This window comes from Artemia sp. Qi Xiang Cuo, chromosome 21, assembly GCF_049724085.1.
Source record: "Artemia sp. Qi Xiang Cuo chromosome 21, ASM4972408v1, whole genome shotgun sequence".
NCBI classification, from domain to species: Eukaryota; Metazoa; Arthropoda; class Branchiopoda; order Anostraca; family Artemiidae; genus Artemia; species Artemia sp. Qi Xiang Cuo.
In genome coordinates, this window is record NC_142814.1 from 26792519 (window position 1) to 26815109 (window position 22591).

A 22591-nucleotide genomic window follows, 5' to 3' on the forward strand; every position below is an offset into this window, starting at 1 on the left:
AACCCTTTACCAACCTCCACCACTTTGTTGCCCTGCTTACATATATGTGTTCAAAGACCTCTCGTAGACCATCCAACTATATCCCCTAGTCATGGACGTGATTTGCTCTGACCTCTACCACTACGTCTTTAATGACATTTATTAGACTTTTTTTCAAACTCTGTAGGACGATATCATCCCTGAAAATTATCGTAAAAAATTGGAAGAAGAGCAACGAGAAAAAGAGATGGCAGATTTGTATCTACCCCCACGTCAGCGTGGAAAGACTAGAGAGGAAGCGGAAGTTGAAGGCGGAGAAACAGAACCCAAAAAAAAGAAGAGAAGACGTGACGAAGAGAGTGAAGATGAAGACTCAGAAGAAGAGGGAACAAAGAAAAGAGGAAGGCCAGGAAAAGATAGTGCTAAAGAAAAGATTAAAGGATTTAATGATAATGAGGTAGGTTTAGTTCGAATAATTGTATGGATGTTTTAAGTAGAATCGCTAACAACTAACTACTTTGATAAAGTAGTGAAGGAAATATATTTGGTTTGGAAAAAAATATTTGCAACCTCTACTTTTACAATTTTTGGCAGTTGGGGCTGTCTGAGTTTCTTAGGTATTCTGCCTCTTTTCTAGTTAAGACACGCTTTTATTCCAGTTCTCATTTTAATAATGGTTTATTTGATGCCCGCAATATAGCTACCATTGCATCTAATCATATTATCGTGTCGAAGAGAGAGAGAGGGGGGGGCACGATCTATATGAAATCGGTTCAATATAGTGGCGATTTTGGTATCCTATGCCCAGGGCAAAATCCTGATTAGCCCCCTCCTCCCGTCTCCCAAAAATTTTCAGGGAAAATTTTAACAAAATTTAATTAATTAAAAAAATTTCAGTTTGATTAAATCTGACTTCTTAGATTAACATCTGGAAAATTTGAATACAAAATATCACAGAAACATTAAAATCAATTAAATTAGATTTACTTAATATAATATCCAGGAATAGATATGAAGATATGGGAAAAATGGAAATTTTGGATTCAATTTGCTTATACTTACTGCCATCTGCGCCCACTACTTTATTTTGATAAAAAATACAATTTCATAACGGTTTGATTATTTATTTGAAGTTTTGTGCTCCTAAAGTTTCGTCACCCGGGGCAAGTGCTCCTCCGCTCTCCCCTAAAACTTCTGGTTCGATACCACTAGCAGAGAGACTTGCAGACTACATACAAGTCTGCTAGTACCTGTATAAGTCTACAACGACGTGTGTCATCCAAGAAAGCACGGTTGGACAGTATGATTCGTAAAAAAATTATTTGCTTAAGAAAAAACTATCCTCGAAAAAGTTTTGAATTCTTACTGTCAGTATCTCGTAATACTAGAAAAATTTCACCTATGCTTTTTTATTTAGGGCACGGTGACCTAAAAACAATACGCATTCGTAAGAACTATACAGTTTTTTGAATTTTGTTTAATGTGTAATGTTTTTAATATTTGTTTTATGTGTATAGTTTTCTAAAGTTTTGACTTTAAAGTTTACAGTATGCTTTCTCCCAAAACGTTTGGTTACAGTTTAAAACAAAGCCCCTTTTATTACTTAAAAGTGATACAATTATTGTCAAATAGACAATAATTTTATTGAAAATCTATATTTTTTTACATGTCATTGGGCCCTAAAAGAAAAGGCATATCTCTGCTTTTCATAAGACGCAAAATCAAGTTTTTTGCTTTCCAAAATCTTCGTAATTATTGCACAATGTAGCTGAAGATTGTGGCTTCATTTTACTATGTTTTATATAGGATAATGTTAGTGCAGTCTTTGAATTAGTCTTTTTTTAATCATGCCCCCTACTTCCTTTGAAGTAAATACTTCTTCAAAATGGACCAGAGAATGAAGATCCTCTCAAAGTGTTGCTGATTAGCCAACAAGAGGGTAAAAGATCGACTCAACTTCATATTAGTGCAATTGAAGGTGTGTTTTGAACTCAACTCTCGTATAAGTCAACATAATTGACTCAACCCTTATTCAACTAAACCCCGTTTAAGCTAAACCCCTTGCAACTCAGCCCCATTGAACCAAACCTCTTGCAGGGGTTGAGTTGAACGAGAGTTGAACTGTATTGGGGTTTGGCTATATGGGGGGTTAATTTAAATGAAGCTTGAGTTAAACGGGGTTAAATTATATGGAACCGGATTTGGATTATAACTGATTGTCTGGAATGGAAAGATAATCTTTGGAGACATTCTCTGGGGCAGCTAAAGCATACTTGTTAAGGAGGTTGGAATGTGTGAGTTCGTCAGTCTGATCTCAGGTGGTTTAAGGCTGTGATGAGTTTTAATTACGTTATTATTAGTTATTTTTATTGATTATTAGTTATTTTAGTTGTCACTAAAAGTAAGATATAGCTTAGAATCAAATTCTTATAATTTTGTGTTTCAAAGTCTTTTTAATTTCATGGTTCGAAAATAAAACTTGAAGCTAAATTTGCATAATTATACAAAACAGCAAGTCACCCACCCAAAAAGAGCAGGTATAATCTTGGTAAAAACAGCCATCAATTTCGGTATATATAAAAAGCATAAAGTGAAACTACCGATTTCCTATCTACAAGATTTAGGAATTTCACATTTTTTCGAGAAGTCTGATGAATAGATTTGCTAGATGTTTTCCAGAGAAATTGCCTACGGATTGTTTTGAGTACCTGACTGACTGACCGTATTTCAAACAGTAGACTGTGCGAAAGCAGTGGTTCAATCCCGCTTACTAGGGCTAGAGCGAAAGGTGAGATGGATAGGACACGTTTTGCTGATGAAGAATGACATATTGCCATGGATTTTTCTTTTTGGCCAACCGTATAGGGCGAAACGGAAAGCAAGTCGGCCGCGGTTGGGGTGGGAGGATGTCGTTAAGGGAAATGTGAACTTCCTTGGAGGGTTAAAAAGAGGCTTTAAATAGATTTGGAGGGAAGAGGAGTCTGTATAACTGTTTTGGCCTCAGGCGGCTTGGTGCTGTGGTGAGCTGCTAGTAGTAGTAGTAGTGCCATGAATAATAATAAAAGTGTCACGGATTGTCATGGATGCTCGTTTAACCGTACAACATCGTCTGAGTATTTTCTCATTTTAGTTTTCCCCTAGCTGTTTTTCAGTGGCCTGTCTTCTCCAACTAAAATTATTATTTGGAATTTCAGATCCGAAAGCTAATTAAGAGTCTCCGAAAGTACTGTGATCCAATTGAAAGGATAAGCATTGTTGCTGAAGATGCTGAGCTGAAAGATAAAAACATAACAGACTTGAAGAAACTGGGAGAGATGGTTATACAAAGATGCAAAGAAGCTGTGGAAGCAGCCCCTGTACCTCTTAAAAAAGAACAGCAGCCTCCCGGTGATGGAACAGAGGGTATGAATGATTCAGAGAATTTATCACAATAAATCCCTTGGCCTATGGAATAAATACAAAAAAAAGGTGCATTGTGCAGTTTCTCCCATGAGAAAGATAATAAATGATAAATTAATATCAAGACTAATGGCATCTTTCATTTTAAATTAACTTTATTTGAAGCAAGGTCGCAGATGAAAAACTAATAGTCGCTCTAAATATAAATAAAATGAAATGAAACTAAATAATAACAGAAGAAACTTTTATCCTCATATAACCTTTTATATCCTCATCCCTCTCCGTTTGGGGAATACTAGCTTTTCGTTTAGTCCCTGATCTATTTCCTTGCCATGTTTTAGTGCTTCTATACAATACATCTATGTAGGCTACTCTGATAAATTGATATTTATATGCCAGTATCACTTTTAAATTAAAAAGTAAAAAAAAAAACATTGGAAAATAAATGTACTAATCAAAGCCTGAAATTTTTGCTTCACGCCTAAAGGGTTTTTTCTCACTTGAAAATTAAGGGAAAAAAACTACTAGTTACACAAACAGGAAAATAACATCAGTGCTAAAAACAAATGCTATTTAATAAAAGGAAAAAAATAACACACGGAACTCTTATATGGTATTCACATTTGAAAAAAAGTCAAAATATTTGAGTTTTTATTACTATATGTATTTTTCAATATTTTTTCATTGACTTATGGTATATGATCCCATTGGAAGTTTCGGTACGTTTTATTTTTCTGCAAGCTCACGGTTTAGTATTTCAGTGTTTGACGATATTCTTGCCATCATTCGATAGCCGATATTTAGCTTTATCTATTCACCATTTACATCTACCATCTACTATTTGTCCATCTACCACCGCCATCCTTTATCTACATCTTAAATACTTTATCAATCTACTATTTGACATCTACCATCTACACTTTCTCCATAGTACATTTTTCAAAATTTCATCGCCATTTGTTTAGATTTAAATATACGAATTTAAATAATTTATTTTAGCTATAAACAGAAACACAATGTGGTCTAAGAATTTATAGAAGTTGCTCTACAGTTACTCCAAGCATTTTTTGCGTTCATCCTTTGGAGTATTCTCTTGACGTCAGTAATAGCCAGAATCCGTATGAAGTCAGGTTATTAATTTTGTCAGTAAGCTTCTATTGCTCAAAGCAATGTAAGATCTTTCATTTGCCTTAAAGTTTGTATTGAAATGAGATAAAGTGCGGATTTGGGAATTTAAGTTTTCTCCTCGACTAGTTAGGCAGATGTGCAAAGATCATTGCTATAAAATTTATGCCAATTTCTTTAAAATGTTCTTCTTGTTGAATAATTCTCAAGAGTGGTGAATGTCTTAATTATGGATGGATGGTTTCTGTATTTCCCTCTCGAACTGCTTCGAAAGAGGATTGGTACGGTAGTGTTTTAAATGCTTTTTAGCACACAAGTATTAAAATGGATTAAAGAAGAAAGCTCAAACTGTGACCAAATATGTGGAGACAATGTAAAAATTCAGTACAATATGCTATTTTCTATCGTGTTGAGGGGGGGGGGAGGGGGCACCATCTATATAAATGATGGTTTGGTGCCACTGCAGAAGGACTAGCTGACTCAATAAGTATTACGACGGGGTTCACGAAAGGAAGCTCAGTTGTTCAGTGCATTTCTTGCAAATTTGTTCTTACTTGAAAAAGAAAAGTATAATTTTCAGAAGCTAAAAATCGATATAGCACTGGTATATATTGGCAACGGTACAGACTGGTAACCATATAATATACAGTAGATTGTTCCTTTTACAGGGAAAATGTCTTAATTTTAGATGTCTGAGATTGGTTTGGTTAAATTACACCAACTCTTTACCCTCCTCTTCTACTCTACTGCCATGCTTACGTCTTTGTACCCAAAGACCTATGGTAGGCCATCAAGTTCCAACCCCTAATTATGGAAAGGATCGATACAGAGGCACCATTTTAGCAAAATCTTAGGGTGGGAAAGCAATCGACATTGGCCCCGAAGCAGGCTTGTATAAAAAAAAAAAAAATTGCCTCTAGCTTTATCCGAAAAAAAAACTACCTTCCGTGGGAGTTACCGTAAAAATTAAGGAAATTGTCTCAATTGCTTTGCCTTTCTTTCTTTCGCTCTTATGCAATAGGTTCGGAAAAGGCCAGATATCTGAAGAAAGCGGAAACGGTATGTGCAATGTTAAAAAAACAGCCGTTTGGGAATCTTCCACTTTTCCAAACCTATAACTTGACGAAAGCTGAACCTCTGTAGAAACTCACACTTTGACTAAAGTATATTCTGTAGCCAAATTCTTCAGCTCGCTGCTTACAGTAAATACTTGAGTCCAAGTCGGAGTCACGCTCCGGCTATGACGATGCAAAACTTTGCCCGATCAAGTATATTTACAAAATCAAAAATACAAGAAAATTTTGAAACAGATCAGTGAACACTCAAGGCAACAAGGGGAACCGTCGTGGTTTCATCTTCGCAAAGTCGTCAACAAGCTGGTCGAAATCCAAGTTTTTAACTAAATCCTTCTCTGCAAAGATCAAAAGCAGGTGATTAAGACGATCGTCTCCTGTGGTCGAGCGCAGATAGTTGTTCACTATTTCCAGCCCAGAAAACAAGCGTTCATTGCTGGCTGTCGTGACAGGAAGTGTGGCAGCAATATGAAGAACTTTGATAATTTCTGAATAAGCCACTGGAAGTGTCTCGATATTATCGATGACGTCCATGAAGTTCTTCGGCTTTGCCTCCTCCTCGAGCAAAAACCGCTTGGCAATACCAGCTTGGGCCTCAAGAAGAATCTGGTCAATGTCCATTTCAGAATAAAGTTCAGAGAATTGCTTGAGGAGCCCTGCATCCATGAACTTGGTAGAGCTGGGGTCCAGAGCTTCGAGTGTACTGAGCACTGGAAGGTTATCTGTAAACCATCTGTCGAATTGCGCAATCAGACGATCTACAGTCTCCAGGTATTCTCTTTTCAGTTCTTCCGCTAGAGTTGGAGCTCTATTGTCGGATTCAACAAAGTTTTTTCTAACGTCGAAGTGGTCATGAATTCTTTCAGGTGTTTAATAATTTTTCGGGTTCTTCTAGGTCGTCCCTTCTGACCCGCAGAGGAGGATCCGGTCGCGGGTCCATTCACGTCAGGTACTTCAATTTCAAGACCTTCAGCAAACTTTTTTGCCTTCTCCAAAAGCGATGCAAATGAAGTGTCAGAGCGCAGTTCAGCTATTTCATTCCTTGTTGCTTGAATCAAGGTGCGGGACCTAGATATTACAAGATCAACTGCCTGAAGCTGCTCAGAAAGGGAGTTTTTCGTCCTCAAAATTGCTTCAACATAGAGCAACTGGAATATCTCTACGAAAGATTCCATTTTTCTCTGGAGCCCAGATGCTTCTGCTGGAGCTTCACTATCAGTTCCTTCGCTGACTGCAGGCAGTAGAACCAGAACATATTCATATTGGAGTCTTATCTTTGATATTGATCGATACCACTATGACCATCTTGTCGCAGCACTCCTTTTTAATTCCAGGACTGGCAGTTGAGTAGCCTTTTGGGACTCGACAAGAAGCTGATGTCTGGTGTTGCTGTTGGAAATGAACGTGTACAGATTTTGGACTAACGAAAAAAAAATAGCCAACAGTCCCAACACCTTCAACACAGTTTGCAATGACCAAATTTTATTCTATGCGCAGGGCAATGAATGTATATTGCTTGTGGCGTTTTCGCTCTCAGTCGCACTTGAACATCAGAGAAGGGCCCGCTCATCACGCATGCTCCGTCATAGCACTGAGCGGCACAATAGGTCCAGTCGAGACCAAGTTTCGCCACTGTGTAGTGAATGAAGCTGGCTAAACTCTCAATATCCAGGCTTTTCATATGGTAGCACCCTATTGGTCTTTCTCGTACTTTTCCCTCGTCGAAGTACCTCAGAAGAATGGCGAGCTGTTCTTCCTTCAAATTATCTTTTGTCTCGTCGACAGGAACAGCAAAGTATTTGGCACGCTTAACTTCTTGCACTATTGTAGTTTTTTCAACTGAAAGTAAGAAGCAACATTAGAACTTAAAACAAACAAAAATTATAAAGTATATGAGGGGGTTCTCCCCCAAGTCAATACCTCGCTACGCTACAGTTTTTTTTTTAGTTCTTTCAAAAGAGCTATCTATTCTAATTAAACGGCCTTTGTGATTCAGGAGTTTGTGAATTATAATTTTTTTAAATTTTTATCGTAAAGAGCATGGTATTGATTAAGGGGAGAACCCCCTCATACGTAATAACATATACGTAATAAAAAAAATACAATAAAAAAAACAAGCGATATGGCTCAATAGTATGAGCCTGAGGGTACGAGCCTGAGAAAATTTACCCGATTTTTAAAGAGGGGGGAAACATCCCCTACAAGTGAAAGAATTTTAATGAAAATCACACCGTCAGATTCAGCGTATCAGAAAACCCTATTACATAGGTTTCAAGCTCATATCTGCGAAAATATGCAACTTTGTATTTTTGCCCGAAGAAAAATATACGAATATAGAAGTTTGTTACGTAAGTTAATTTGTAAATTACGTCATAACCAAATTTAGAGACATCCATTTAGCAAAAGAAAAGTAAAATTTTTATGTAAATTTTGTTTACTTATTGAATGACGGTGAGCCAAATTAAAAGCTGCATTAACTAAAAAACGATCAGAAATTAAATAAAAAGAACAAGTTTTTTAAACTGAAAGTAAGAAGCGACATTAAAACTTAAAACGAACAGAAATTATTCCGTATATGAAAGGGGCTGTCCCCTCCTCAACGCTTCGCTCTTTACGCTAAAGTTTGACTCTGTCTCACAACTCTATTTTTTAAAACAATAAAAAACTTTATCGTAAAGAGCGAAGCGTTGAGGAGGGGACAACCCCTTTCATATACGGAATAATTTCTGTTCGTTTGAAGTTTTAATGTCGCTCCTTACTTTCAGTTTAAAAAACTTGTTTTTTTTTATTTAATTTATCGGAAACTAGGTCTGCTGCATACTCAGTATTATTTTGTATTTATTATTTTTCAGTTAAAGGCTAGTTAATTTTAAAGATAACTATACTGCATTGGTTGAGGGGCTATAATTTTTTTTTTAATAAATAAGAATTAAATAACAGAAAAAAAAGGAGAGTTTTAAGAAAAAAAGTAGAAAGTAAAAGAGGAAACCTAACATCTAAGCTAGATTTTTCATAGCCGTAAAAAAGAATTAGCTTTTTTTTTTAGTACTATAGGGAGTTCCCAAAAGGACCAAGCTGGTCAACTGATAATTCCTTTGAGGTGATTTTTGGCGTTTTACTAGCAGGTATGCTAGAACATTTTGAGGGACTGTCCTTTCCTGAACTTTAAGAAGAAAAGTTACTCCGATTAATAGAAAAAATAAAAAATAGGCTTTCCGATGATATATGTTTCATTAAAACTGAACATGTCTATCTCCGGGACAAACCACGTGAAGTTATATGGTTTTTCTAAGATTTCCGGGAAAGTAGGTATCGGCTTTTAGTTTTGTGTCGATTATTCGAATCTCTTATCCAAGCTCTACAAGCCAGGGCAAGACTGCCCAATCAATTCTAAATAGTTTGGCTAGACAAACTAAAAAAGTCTATAATGGGCAAAATAGGGTCAACATTTAATGTACCGCACTCCCTTAACACCATATAAACTACCCAGCGCGGTTCAGAATAGTAACTTTGGTCCACCAGATCGCGAAAAAAAAGAAACGATATAATAAAACACAAATACTGTAGGTTACTTACTTGCCGAGCCGGTTCACTTGGCTTTTGCTTCTTAATCCATCTGTTCAGAGAAACTTGCTTTTCTGCTTCTTTCTCCTTCTTCAATGCTTTCAATTTACGCTTTTGAGCTCCTGATAAACTCATGAATTCTCAATGGCTCTTCAGCTGCTGATATTAGATAGTAAACTGGCGAACTGGGCGAATAATACATGGGTTATACATGGATGGTCTTACGGTTTTAAACAAATTCATTCATTTAAACTGATCTTTATAATCTCCCGAATTTCCTTTTTGCCGCTCCCAACAAAGATGCCGCTTCTAAAAACAATTGCACCCTTCCATTCTATAAGACATTATAGGATTACAATTCAACGGAATCAAAACCAAAATACTTGGCCGGCACAAAAACTTAAGCCTCCAAAAATAAGTAGATAAGTAGATTTAATATTTGGAAGTAGAATGGTCCAAAAATAAGTATTCTACTACCAAAATAAGTAGAAGTGGAAACACTGCTCATGATAGCACATAAGAAAGATGTTGAATCAATAAAATCAGAAACTGATCTGTCACTTCAACGCTTGCATGACCCAGTTGCACTATTAATCTCACTATTATCTAAGTTAATCTACATATAAATGTAGCAGTTTCAAAATTTTGACTAATTGCTAATTCTAATTTTGTTCCTGTATATTTTGTAAAAGAAAAAAAAGGCCTTTTTGGGAGGAAGCTTGGCCCCCCCCCCCAGAAAAATTAGAGTGGGCAATGGCTCACCCCTGCCCCCCCCCCCCAAATGGCGCCCCTGGATCGATATATATTTTTTTCTGATATGTAAATCAGGAAAACAAGAACAGATTACACAAAACCTAGGTTTTCAAAATAAAAATAATGAGAGACTGAAATTAAAATGGGAAGAATTAATCATTAGGGAGAAGCTACTTTGCACTCTAACTCCATTAAGTTTACAGTTTAAAATGTATTTACATATCTATATGTAAGGTTAATTGCTTGTTATTCGCGTGCTACTCTTTCGTTGAACTCTTATCGACATGCTACTCACCCCCAGAACGTAAAGTTTTTCCTTAGTGTTTCTTAACAATTCTCTAAAGTTGTGTAGTTTATTGGGGAACCTGTAGATTGATTAACTTTGATATCTACTTTGGGGCGATTAAAAACCAGATAGCGATATTAAATATATGAAAATGGCGAAATCTTAAAATATGTACTCGCACCTGACAATGATTTGTACTTCCTGAATTTTCGTAGACTATAAGTTAAACTATGGCTATTTAAAGTCAAAATTATGTTTTAACTGCCAGCAGCTGGCCATTTGCCTTATGTTCTTTTCTTCTTCTTTTGTTTAGTTAAAAAGAAGCGCGACAGAGGGCCGGTGTTCAAAGTGGCTGGAGTTCAAAGTAGTGCCAAGTCCCTATTTACCTCTCTACTGGAGCTTGAACCCCTGGCTAAATTTGTCCCAAAAAATATAGAGGAACGAAAGAAGTGGATCATGGATGGAAAGTAAGTTAATTTTACTAATTCTAATAATTACAGTTGTAACTAATAATTATTAATTATATTAAAACTAGCCAAAGATCCTGTCGGACTACGTACATAAAAAAAAGCTCTTAAGTGCACTGAAATCCAACCGACTCTCACTGTACAATGGAGAAGTAATCGCTTGAGATACCTATTGTATAATTTGATATGCTCTTTGTTGATTTGTGATTGGCTGGGTGTTACAGACACTTTCCAAATATATAAAATGCAAGATTTAGTTAAAATATGGAAGAAGATAAAGTATAGTATAAAATATTTAACTTAATGCCACGTGACTGTTCATATCGTCGAACCTACTCCAGATCACTAGGACCTCCTTATTGGAAGGACCTGGTTAGTGGTGGTACATGATATTTAATGTATGAACTTTTCAAGAGTAAATCTGACCAAATAATTTTTATACGTCCTCGATATTCCTTAATCTCATAACAAGGATAACATTAAAAAATATGTTAAACGATCTGGTGTATTTATGATGGACTCCAGACCTTATGAACTTGGACTGGTTTCATGGGCTTGGTCTATTGTGTTTATGAATGGTTTGTATAGTATCAGATTTTGATACTGAGTATCAAAATGCGATCTACAGTTTGAAAGAAAAACGCAGTTTTTATATGTTGCTCAGTTGTCCATAGAGATAGTCTGACAAATAACAAGTTTTTTAGTTTAAATTGGTATTTTTTTAGTAATATAAGTGGATGAAAAATAGTTTTTGTAAATAATTCTGTAACTTAATCGCTTTTTATTTTCATTTTTATAGCTCACTCGTTCAATTTTTTTTTTTTTTTTGAACATCAGTTTTCTTTTGGTAGGACTTTGCCGAAATTATGAATCTTTTAGACTTTTTTGCCTAAATTTTTCTTGTCTGATTTAGGTTTAGACAGTACCAGGCTGGAAGTAAGAGTACCATAGCAATTGATCATCTGCACTTACTGCAAAGGTTTTTTTTAGCGTAAGAAAGTTAAAATGGAACAAAACCACAGTTCTGCACACCAACTTTTTTTTACGATCCAATTAAACTTCCTCTGATTTGATCGAACATCAAAGATCAGATCTTTTCAGATCAGATCAAGATCAGAAAAGTTGTGTAATTAATACCTGGTTTCAGCTTAGCGCTATGACTATTGGCTCTATTGAAGGAGAGGAAGGCGTGGTCTTGTAATCCAGAAGTGTTAGTCTGATCGGTGTGGATCCAGAAGCGTTAGCAATAATAATGAAAGCCTATAAAAATTTTGACTGATGAGGTTTGAATTATTCAAAATTTCTGACAGATTTATGTAGGGAATTTTGCCTATAGCGCTCTCATGCTTCATGTTATCTTAAATCGCACTATAAAATATAATGACCAGTAGACAGGTTTTTTTTATCTTTTAGAATGTAATTGTATATTATTTGATAATAAAGTGTCATTTGTAAAATTTTATGGTCCTTCAAGTTAATTGTTAAAAGGATCCAGTACATAAAACCAAAATTGATTATAATATCTACCAAAGATAAAATAATTAAAATAAAGATATTGATAAAACATATGTTTTTTTCGGGTGGCAAGAGTGTCAGTGCATTTCGATATAAAAACGCTTTTAAATTTTTTTTTCTTGTTTTTTTTTTGGTCAATTGGTCATAACTTACGAGCTCGTCTTTGAATACTATAAGTCAGGTCTGTCCTAAACTTTCATTTGGTCTTGTAAAATTTATGAGTTATATCAAGCGCCATTGGAGACAAATACATTTTTAAATGTTTGTTTGATATTTGTTTTATTTCTGCTCCAACATTTTAATTTTAATCAAAACACTGAAGTTTAACTCTGTAGTTATGTAAAAGAAGTCAACTGGATAAGTAACTTGTAGAAGCTAAATGGATTCGGAAAGCTATTTGTCTTGTATGTATAGACATCACGGATTTTCGTAAATTTTTAAATGCAAGTTGAATTTGTTTCCGATGTCTTATCTCTAGCCGTAATTACTGTGGTTATTTTGTATATCATGTCTAATGGTTTTTACATGAAAGATTGAAGATTTCTCTGTAAAGTTAGATATTGCTCTGCCCAAATCGGTCTCCCCGACTTGACAGAATGAACAGGAAAAAAGTCATCACTGTCTTCGGTTGCATGAATTACAGCTCCGGCATGATGACTGTTTATAAATAAGTAACTACATTTTGTCTTTTGAATTTCGTCTGGGTAAAATAAAAATGCTGTTTCCATGTTTTTTTGTTGTTTTTTTTCAATATTCTTCGGGACTTTCTGTGTTTTCGTTCTAATTTTTATCATATTGTTTTCACCCTGTGAGCACGTCTCTGTCACCTGCCTTATTAACACATTCAACAGTGTCTTAGTCTACTCCTCCCTTCTGTCTGTCTGTCTGTCTCTCTCTATCTCTCTATCTCTCTCTCTATCTCTCTCTCTCTCTCTCTCTCTCTCTCTCTCTCTATCTCTCTCTCTCTCTCTCTCTCTCTCTCTCTCTCTCTCTCTCTCTCTCTCCACCACTTTCTTTATTTGTTTAAGGTAATTTGTTTTACCCCTCTCAAGCTAAAATTTCTTTAATGTTGATCACTTTTTTTGTTGTTTTTGAACAATAGAAAGATCAATTGTTTGAGTTGTCTCATTTCTATTATTTATAATCGTTTTCACAATTTATCTAATGACTCATTTTTACCTCTTATAGAACCAAAGATCCAGGTTGGGATATTCCGTGGACAATTGAAGACGATTCCAAACTTCTTATCGGTATCTATGAACATGGTTTAGGCTCTTGGGAGAATATCAAGATAGATCCTTCTCTTGGTCTCAACTCTAAGATTTTGCCAAACTCAGAGGACGGAAAACCCCAAGGAAAACATCTACAGTCAAGAGTAGAATATCTCTTGAAGTTAATGAAGAAAATGGAATTTAAAAAAGCGAAGGTACATTGAAATTCTTGTCTTTATGCATACACCTGGGATTTATATGGCTATTCTTAGTCCTACTCTGGGGTAATGATGTCTTTTTCGACGTTGCTTTCCTACTCATTTTCATAGCGGTGTTCTTTTTATTCTGAACTCAAACTTTCCAGTCCTGTTCTTTACTCTGTTGTGATTTGGACAGAATAGCTTATATAAAGAATAAGTATAGTGATAACGATAATGGTACTAACCTAGAAGTTCCTTTTTTGCTGTTGTTTTTTGTTAAGGGAAGGGGGAGGTGGATCATTTGAAGAATTTAACTTAAAATACTGCTTGTGACAAAGATTTAGTAAGACTTGACTAGTTTCAAATGAGACGGCTTCTTTTCTTTCAATGATGCCTTTTCCTTCAATCAAATTTGGATGCGGATGCCCGAACTCTTTTTAAGGGAAAAACATTTCTAGAAGTACTTTCCTCCGTTAAACGCTATTCTCCTACTTTTCTCTTTTCCTTGGAGTGTCTGAGTCATCTTATGAGCTTCATTACGATTGAATGTGCTAACTGTGTATATTTGTGAGCTTCATAGAACATGATGTGGAAATGGTTGTGTTTCATTCTTCAGTTTGTGTTTAATTTTAGTCATTCCAACTTATATATTTCCGCATTCTTTCGACTTTGTATTTACTGAAGATAGGTCAATGCTAACGATTTGCCCAATGTCAATTCCCCTTCGATGTCTCGATTTCCGATTCAAAGATTACTTTTTTTGTACAAAAAAAAAAAAAAAAATCAGGCCATTGACCCTTGGAATATTTAGATTTCTGCAAATTTTCCTACAATACCTTATATTTTCTGTATTTTTTTTCTGATATTTTTGAACTTATGGCTATCTCTTAAAGGTTTTCCCCTTTGAGACCAAAAAATAAATCTTGCCTACGTGCCTGGTTTTTATTCCCGAAATTTGTACATATGCTAAAACAATTCCAAAATGCAATCAAGGTACATCAGAGAACATCGATTCAGCAAAAAAAGAAAACTCCCCAAAAAATGATTAAAGATTTCCACCCTTAATTCAATGACGGATTGAGGAAAGAATTTGAAGGAAAGAAAACTCTTAAGTAAATGAATGGAAAGAATTGCCAAGAATTGCAATTTTTTTTTCACTGTCTAAGTTAATGGATTTATCCCCATTTGAAAGTTTATTTGTTCGTCGTAGAACGACAGTGTGGTCTAAGAAAACAACACCTAATTTAAGGTATTACGTCGAAAAAAAAACAGCTTACCTGCATACAAACTACTACTATTAACAATTCACTGCAGCAACATGCCGCCTGAGGCCAACACAGCTACGCACGATCCTCCTCCATCTTCCTCTATTTAAAGCCCCCCCCCCTTTACACCCTCCCATAAAAAGTTCAAATTTCTCTTAAATCTTTCCTTACGACCGTCTGCCACCCAATTCGGGGACGACCTGCTTTTCGTTTGGCCTAGATGGTTGGCCGAAAAGAACGATCTTTGTTAATCTGTTATCTTTCATCTGGAGAAAGTGTCCTAGCCATCTCAACCTTTCTCTCATTATAGCCCTAGAAAGTGGGGTAGAACCCCATTTTTCATTCAGCTTGCTGTATGAAATACCGTCAATTAGACGGGTACCCAAAACAATCCGTAGACAATTCCTCTGTAAAACATCTAATAAATCCTCCTTCGTTTTTTCGAACCCCCACGCTTCAGAACCATACTTAACCACTGCCATTACTGTAGCTTCCAATATTCTAATCTTGGTTTTCAGACTTATCTTCCTGTTCTTTCTAACTTTTTTCAACTGTGGAAGTGCACGCAAACCACTGTAATCAAATGTATTACTCAGTCTCGGATAGTTCAAGTGCTAGCTTTCTTTGAATAAGAATAAAGATGAAACATTTTTTAAACGAAAAATCGAACTTCTGTGAAAATTTTACAAGAATTGGGGAAATTTACAAGATTCTGATTGTGACCCTTTAAAAAAGTCCGATTCCCACAGTTGTGATTCATCTTCGCTAGCAATTAAATTCAGAGAAGTTCAGTTTTCTCTATAATTCATTCGAATAGTCAAACCTGCCAAAAGGCATGATAAGTCTTCTCCCTTATTAATGTAATGTTTTTCTTTTTTTTCTTTTTCAATACAACTGCAAATCGTCGAGAGAAACTGTGTGCTTTGTGAAACCCACTATGGATAGTGCTACGCATCGCAAGCTTTTTTGTGCAATTAATTTTGTATTTAAACCTGAGGAAATTGATGGTAACTAAAATGAAATATTCCAATTGCAATTGATCATTCTTTGTTTTACTTTTAATTTGGTATGACCATTAAAAAGAAAAACCTTATTTCAGCTGCCAAAAGCCAAGAGACAAAGAAAACCAAAAGAGAAACAAGTGAAATCTAATGATGTAGTATTGGAGGATGTTAGTAGTGATGAAAATACTAAAAAGAAGGTGAAAGAAGAAGGAGAGGAAAAGAAAAAGAAGGCGAAGAAAAAGAAGGCTGCCGAAAAGGGACCAATGCATTTCACTGCCAATAGTGAGCCGAAAGCTGTTGATAATGTTGGTGAACTGGATCCTGCTGTTTTTAATGAGGTATGGAGAGGTATATCTATTTCAAACTGGCTGATTCTAGTTTTGACATTGAAATTGAGAGTTTTGTGTCTTACTTGCTATAAAGAATTCAGGATTCTGAGTTGAGACGTCACATTGGTTCAGTTCCTATAAATATTAGTTACGTGCTGCAATATGGACAGATACGTCAACGCCACTAAACCTATTCCTAGAACCTTTGTTATCCGCAACACATTCCCTGGTGAGCTCGCCACAGTGCATCCTGATTCAGCAGCCTCAAAATATTGCATCTCTTCTCGTGTAAATTAGTAGACTTTTTGGAGAATTTATGTAAAAAGAATGCAAGTTTACAGAAACTAAGGCGCAACATAACAAACCTGTAACATTTGGTAACCCCAGGTCTATTGAACTACCCGTCCAATTAACTGTGCCCTTTTCAAATAAGCCAAATCAAAATCAATCAAAATAATTAAAAATCAAGTAGTTGCGGGCATCAAGCCATGACTAATTGTAGAAAAAGCCGAGACAGATAGTTCAAGTGAATGAGAGGCAAATAGGGCATAAGCCTGTTCTTTAGACCAGAATGAAAATTTCCATTTTTTTTTCCTGTTGCCTCTAATACTGGTAATAAATTAAATAAGTAAATAAACTATGGAGCTTGGATGGGATGTTGCCAAACCCACCATACTTCTCTGACCTGTAGTGTCAGCGTGATCTTGCCTCATGGGAGCTAAAGAAAAAATAAACAAAACGAATTATGTTTGGAGTTTGTCTTTATGCAAGATTTGAAACCAGATCTCTTTTAAGGTACATGTTATTTATCAAGTTTGAGAGCAGGGTTATTACTGGCCCAAGAAAAAATAGTTTGATGAACCCTCTCTTGGTCGCCTGGGCTGAAGATGTATGCCTACACCTCTAAAATCTATAGACTAGGGGGGGACCTGTGACGAAGGATTTGGAATACTATATATATAAATACCAACCCAGCTACCAACTAAAAGGGGTTGGAACCCAGCTAGAGGGAGGTAGAGAGAACTACAATAGGTTTTCATCACAAAAATCTATCACTGTATTTCTCGTGTTTTCTTTCTTGTTTTTCCCAGTATCCTAATTAAAATTTTGTTTTATGAAAAAGTAGAAACTGCAGTTATTTTTAAAGATCTAGTTTTTTTAATGTCCATCTTATTAATTTTTAAAATTAAGTTTGAATCTACGTTTGACCTGTGTAATTTCAAAGTATGTTGTTTATTAGTGTAAAGAGAAGATGCGACCTGTTAAAAAAGCCCTGAAAGCACTTGACAACCCGGATCAAAGCCTCTCTGAGAAGGAGCAGATTAATCTTACAAGACAGTGCTTATTACAAATCGGGCAACACATCGATAAGCAATTGAAGGAATATTCAGATCAAGAAAAAGTTCGAGAATGGAGGAGGTACGTTCTTCTCTTTTTCTGCTTTGGGTTTATTGTGAAGATTACATATAATGAGATGGTAAAGCGGAATCAAAATTCTATAAAAATTAACAATTAACATATTTGGCATCTAGTGTTACTCTAAGGCATTTAACTGATGCAATATCCATGGCAGAATAAATTAAAGAATTAATGTGAAAACTGTGTGTAAGAAATGGTGTTTTACCAAATTTTTGTTCCATATTGGATAAAAATATTAATTTTTTATTTTTGCAGCCCATACACAGTGTTTTACGCCATTCTTGCACAGCTTTTATGCAAGGGTAAAATTTTTTCCACGAGATCTTCAGTTTTCTGCTTCTTGACTTTCTTTAAGTAAAACACGCTGTTTAAGTTTCGATATTTTTATATTTTTCCTTTGTCATTTGCAAATTCGCGAAATATCTTTAGGTAACACATTGTCATTAGATATAGTTATTGGGTATTTTATTTCTCAGGGTATTGTCGTTTATTTAATGAGTTGAGGAGAAAACCTATTTAAGGAGTTTTTTTTTTTTTGAAAATATGATTATATCATGTTATGGGATTTGTATTATTGCCCCACCACATGATTATAAAATGGCGTGCCAGTCATAAAAAGTCTAGTTTTTTAAGTTCATTGATGAGTATTTAAGAATTAAAAACAAATATTGTCAGACAATGAGATTTTCAAAACAGTGACAACAATAAAAAGGTTGTAAATGAAATTATAATCACATCAAGTTATAGGATGCGTCTCATCTCTCCTCCATATTATTGTCAAATGGTGTTATTGTCTCGCTGTGATAAATCCATAGCGTTGTGCACAAAACCTTCTGGGGTGAGCTCATCTCACATCATTTCGGTTTTGATTAATGATTTAGGCTGCTCCTGTGACTCTTCCAGGAGTCTTTATGCGATGAGTGAATTAGTGAGACTTATTTACTTAAATAAGAGCTGGGTTTACAAACCCTAACTGCCCTAAAAAAAAAAAAAAATAGTACCGCTAGCTCAAAGACACAATATTATTTGCTATATACACTGATATGTGGCCAAATTACTTAGCTAAATTATGCAACTTCTTCAAATTTTTTCTTACATACTCTTAAAAAAACTTCCTGCTAAACTTTTTGATTGTGGGCACAGTGATTTCCAATTACTTTGTTTATTCTTCTGTCTTGTTCTTTCTCCGTTTTATTTGGAGTTTTGGTGGCGTCTTAAGATCTGGTTGGGTTGACTAAATCGTTGGGTCGACTGTTTGGTCGACTAAACAGATGGTCTGTGAGTGGATGCCAGTCCGTAGACTTTACTAAATAAAATATTTTTACGCTGATATTTTTTCCCGAATCATGGCTGGTTCATCAAATACTTGTTCCGTTCTTGCCAGTCTGCTGGTTTAAAAGCATGATGAATGCCGAACCAAGGGATCCTGAAGTAAATATGGTTCCTTGTCCCTTTTTAGTTTTGTTTATTGTCACTTCTTCAATTGTTATTATTTCCATTCCTTGTTGGTTTTATCATACTTGACATTGCTAATCCAACTGTTCTCGTGTGACTGTAATTTTTTTTTTCTGTTTTCTTTTCTTTTTCGGTGCGTTACATATTCTATTTGTCTTACTTGATGTTGCTACATTTTTATTCTTTTTAATTGTACTTCCAGTTTTTATTTTTTATTTTCTTTTCTTTTATATATATAAAAGATACTATATATAAAAGATTATATATATAAAAGTATATATATATATATATATATATATATATATATATATATATATATATATATATATATATATATATATATATATATATATATATATATATATATATATATATATATATATATATATATATATATATATATATATATATCTGAAAATATGAATTTGGCTTATCGGGGTTTGTTATTGATTCGTATTCGTTATTTAAATAGCTATTGTAACTTTAAAAAAGGAAGGGTAAACTTTGCCTCTTTCCATTATAAAGAAAATCTTAAAAGGGTCATTTAAATGCACTAACGAAATAAGGCACAAAAGAGGTAGCAAATCTGCTGGCACGGCACTTAATCGATTGTAGCTTGTTTTGACGCCTGGAAAGTCTGCTGATTGATGTAGAATGTGAGAAAATTGGCTGGTTCAAGGCAGGCTCAAAAGGAACGACAAATAGATAGTATAAAATTAGATATAAGAACTGAATTAAGTTAAAATTAGACAAATAGATCCTGAAAGATCTTTAAAAAGGAACAGATGGAATAAGAAAAATGTCTTAGAATAAGCGAGGATGTATTATTGTTGTGATATAGGAATAATATGAACAAATCGTCTTTTTTATCCTATTAAGTTGCAAAATTGCTAAATTTAGCTATTTATTGAACGTTTTTATTGCGTCCGAGGTCCGCGTATTTGCTACGCTTTTTTTTTCTTGCGAGGGATGCAGTCAAGAGTAGGATCTGCGGTTTTCACCTCCCTCTCACAGATATTAAAAACCAACGTTGTCAGACATTCCAAAAGCTTCTTTTTTGGTGGTTCCATCTGAGTCAGAATCTTTCGATACTACACTCTCGCTTCCGAGCTTACATTAGTCCCTCCCCTTTTTATAGGTTTTACTGTATAAATAAAAAATTAATTATTCTTTTCTTCCTTAGCAACTTATGGTTTTTCGTATCTAAATTCACGGAATTCGATGCTAAAAAGCTCTACAAACTGTACCGTCATGCTGTCAAACGAAGAGATGACGAGAAAGAATCCAAGTTAAGTCACAAGTCAGAAAATTCTAGTCCTCTGCCAGGTAAAGATCATGAAAAACGACAAAATCGAAGAAGTTCTGATTCAGAGCGAAGGGATGGAAATGGCTCAAGGAGATGGGAGTCTGAAGGTTCAAAGAAAAGGAGTTCTAATAGTGAGAATCATGGAAATGAGCACAGGTTAGTTGGTTTATATTGCCTATAATTGGATTTCCGATAAGTATGTATTTCGCCCTTGAAGGTGAATTGGTTCACATTTGACCTTGGAAGACCTCACAAAAATTAGCGGGTTCGTTTCTATTTCGTATAATTAGATCACTGATAAGTATATATATTGCCTTTGAAGGCAAATGCGCATACATTTGCCCTTGGAAGACCTCCCCACAATTGGTGCTTGTTTCTATTGCCTATAATTAGATTAAGGATAAGTATATATCTTGCCCCTGAAGGCAAATGAGCATACATTTGCCCATAGAAGACCTCCTCACAATTGGTGCTTGTTTCTATTGCCTATAATTAGATTAAAGATAAGTATATATCTTGCCTTTGAAGGCAAATGCGCATACATTTGCACTTGGAAGACCTCCCCACAATTGGTGCTTGTTTCTATTGCCTATAATTAGATTAAGGATAAGTATATATCTTGCCCCTGAAGGCAAATGAGCATACATTTGCCCATCGAAGACCTCCTCACAATTGGTGCTTGTTTCTATTGCCTATAATTAGATTAAAGATAAGTATATATCTTGCCCCTGAAGGCAAATGAGCATACATTTGCTCTTGGAAGACCTCCCCACAATCGGTGCTTGTTTCTATTGCCTATAATTAGATTAAAGATAAGATCTTGCCCTGAAGGCAAATGGGCATACATTTGCCCTTGGAAGGCCTTCAAAACTCAGTGCGTTTGTTTTTATTGCCAATAATTCGAATATCGATAAGTTTATATTTTGCCCCTGAAGACAAATGGGTATACATTTTCCCTTGGAGGACCTCCGCAAAATTGGTGTTCTATTTCTATTGCATGTAATTAAGTTGAACATAAGTATATATTTTATCCCTGACGGCAAATGAGTATACATTTTTCCCTTGAGGGGCCTCCCTCAAAATTGGTGTGTTTATTTCTATTGCATATAATTAGGTTAAAAATAAGTATATATCATGCCCCTGAATGCAAATGAGCATACATTTGCCCATGGAAGGCCTTCAAAATCCAGTGCGTTTGTTTCTGTTGCCTATAATTAGATTATCGATGAGTATATATTTTGCCCCTGAAGGCAAATGGGTATACATTTTCCCTTGGGGAACCTCCCCAAGATTGGTGTTTATTTCTATTGCATATAATTAGGTTAAAGATAATTATATATTTTGACCTTGACGTCAAATGAGCGTACATTTGCCCATGGAAGGCCTTCAAAACCCAGTGCGTTTGTTTCTGTTGCCTATAATTAGATTGTCGATAAGTATATATTTGCCTCTGAAGGCAAATGGGTATACATTTGCTATTGGAAGACCTCCCCAAAATTAGTGTGTTTGTTTCTACTGCCTATAATAAGATTATCGATAAGTATATATTTTGTCCTTAAAGTGAAAATGTTTAAGGCAAATGTTTTCTATTTTATGTAATTAAATTACCAACTTGCCTTCAAGGGCAAAGTATACATTTCGCCCTTAAAGGCAAGTGCGCATACATTTGCCCCTAGAAGATGGCCCCAAAATCAGTGCGGAATCTAATGCACTGAGAAATTTCGTTTTAGGCCTAGGTTATGCTGGGTGACTAATCTTGGAAAAATACCTCTCCTACATCCCTTCTATGCACTACGTACGAGAATAATGATCAGGAAACGTATCATTTTCTTTCACAAGAACGATGAACCGAATCTACTCCCGATTTTGCTTTGATTTATTATTCTATTCATTTGCCTGGCAAGTTGTCATATATCTTATTTGAAAGTGCTCTGAGAATTAATCTCATGCAAAATGTCCCAGCTTTTCTTATATTATCTAACTAGGCAGATAAATAAAATATTTAAGTAGTTTGGTGGTAATATGCTAGACAAATAATAGTCTCTAGCTAGACAATTATATCCCTTAGGTGCAGCATGAACATCTAACTAGGTAGATAATACTTTGTCCTAGCTTTTCTTATATTATCCAACTAGACTGATAGGTAGGGGCCTTCCCCAGGTCACTTAGCCTGTCCCCAGGTGGCGATAGGGGAACACCCTACAGATATATACACACTTCCCGTGAGTTACAAACCTTCTC

General features: G+C 35.3%; 1 protein-coding gene across 1 annotated transcript in view; it reads left to right on the forward strand.

The window, feature by feature from the left end:
* Nucleotides 1–22591, forward strand: part of Chd1 (chromodomain-helicase-DNA-binding protein 1) — an 82073-nt gene that overhangs the window by 45122 nt on the left and 14360 nt on the right. The window contains exons 15-21 of the mRNA XM_089107179.1: nt 167–436; nt 3174–3381; nt 10493–10646; nt 13350–13587; nt 15937–16179; nt 17411–17589; nt 20228–20506. Coding sequence (XP_088963305.1) covers nt 167–436; nt 3174–3381; nt 10493–10646; nt 13350–13587; nt 15937–16179; nt 17411–17589; nt 20228–20506 — 1571 coding nt within the window. The remainder of the gene's footprint in view (nt 1–166; nt 437–3173; nt 3382–10492; nt 10647–13349; nt 13588–15936; nt 16180–17410; nt 17590–20227; nt 20507–22591) is intronic.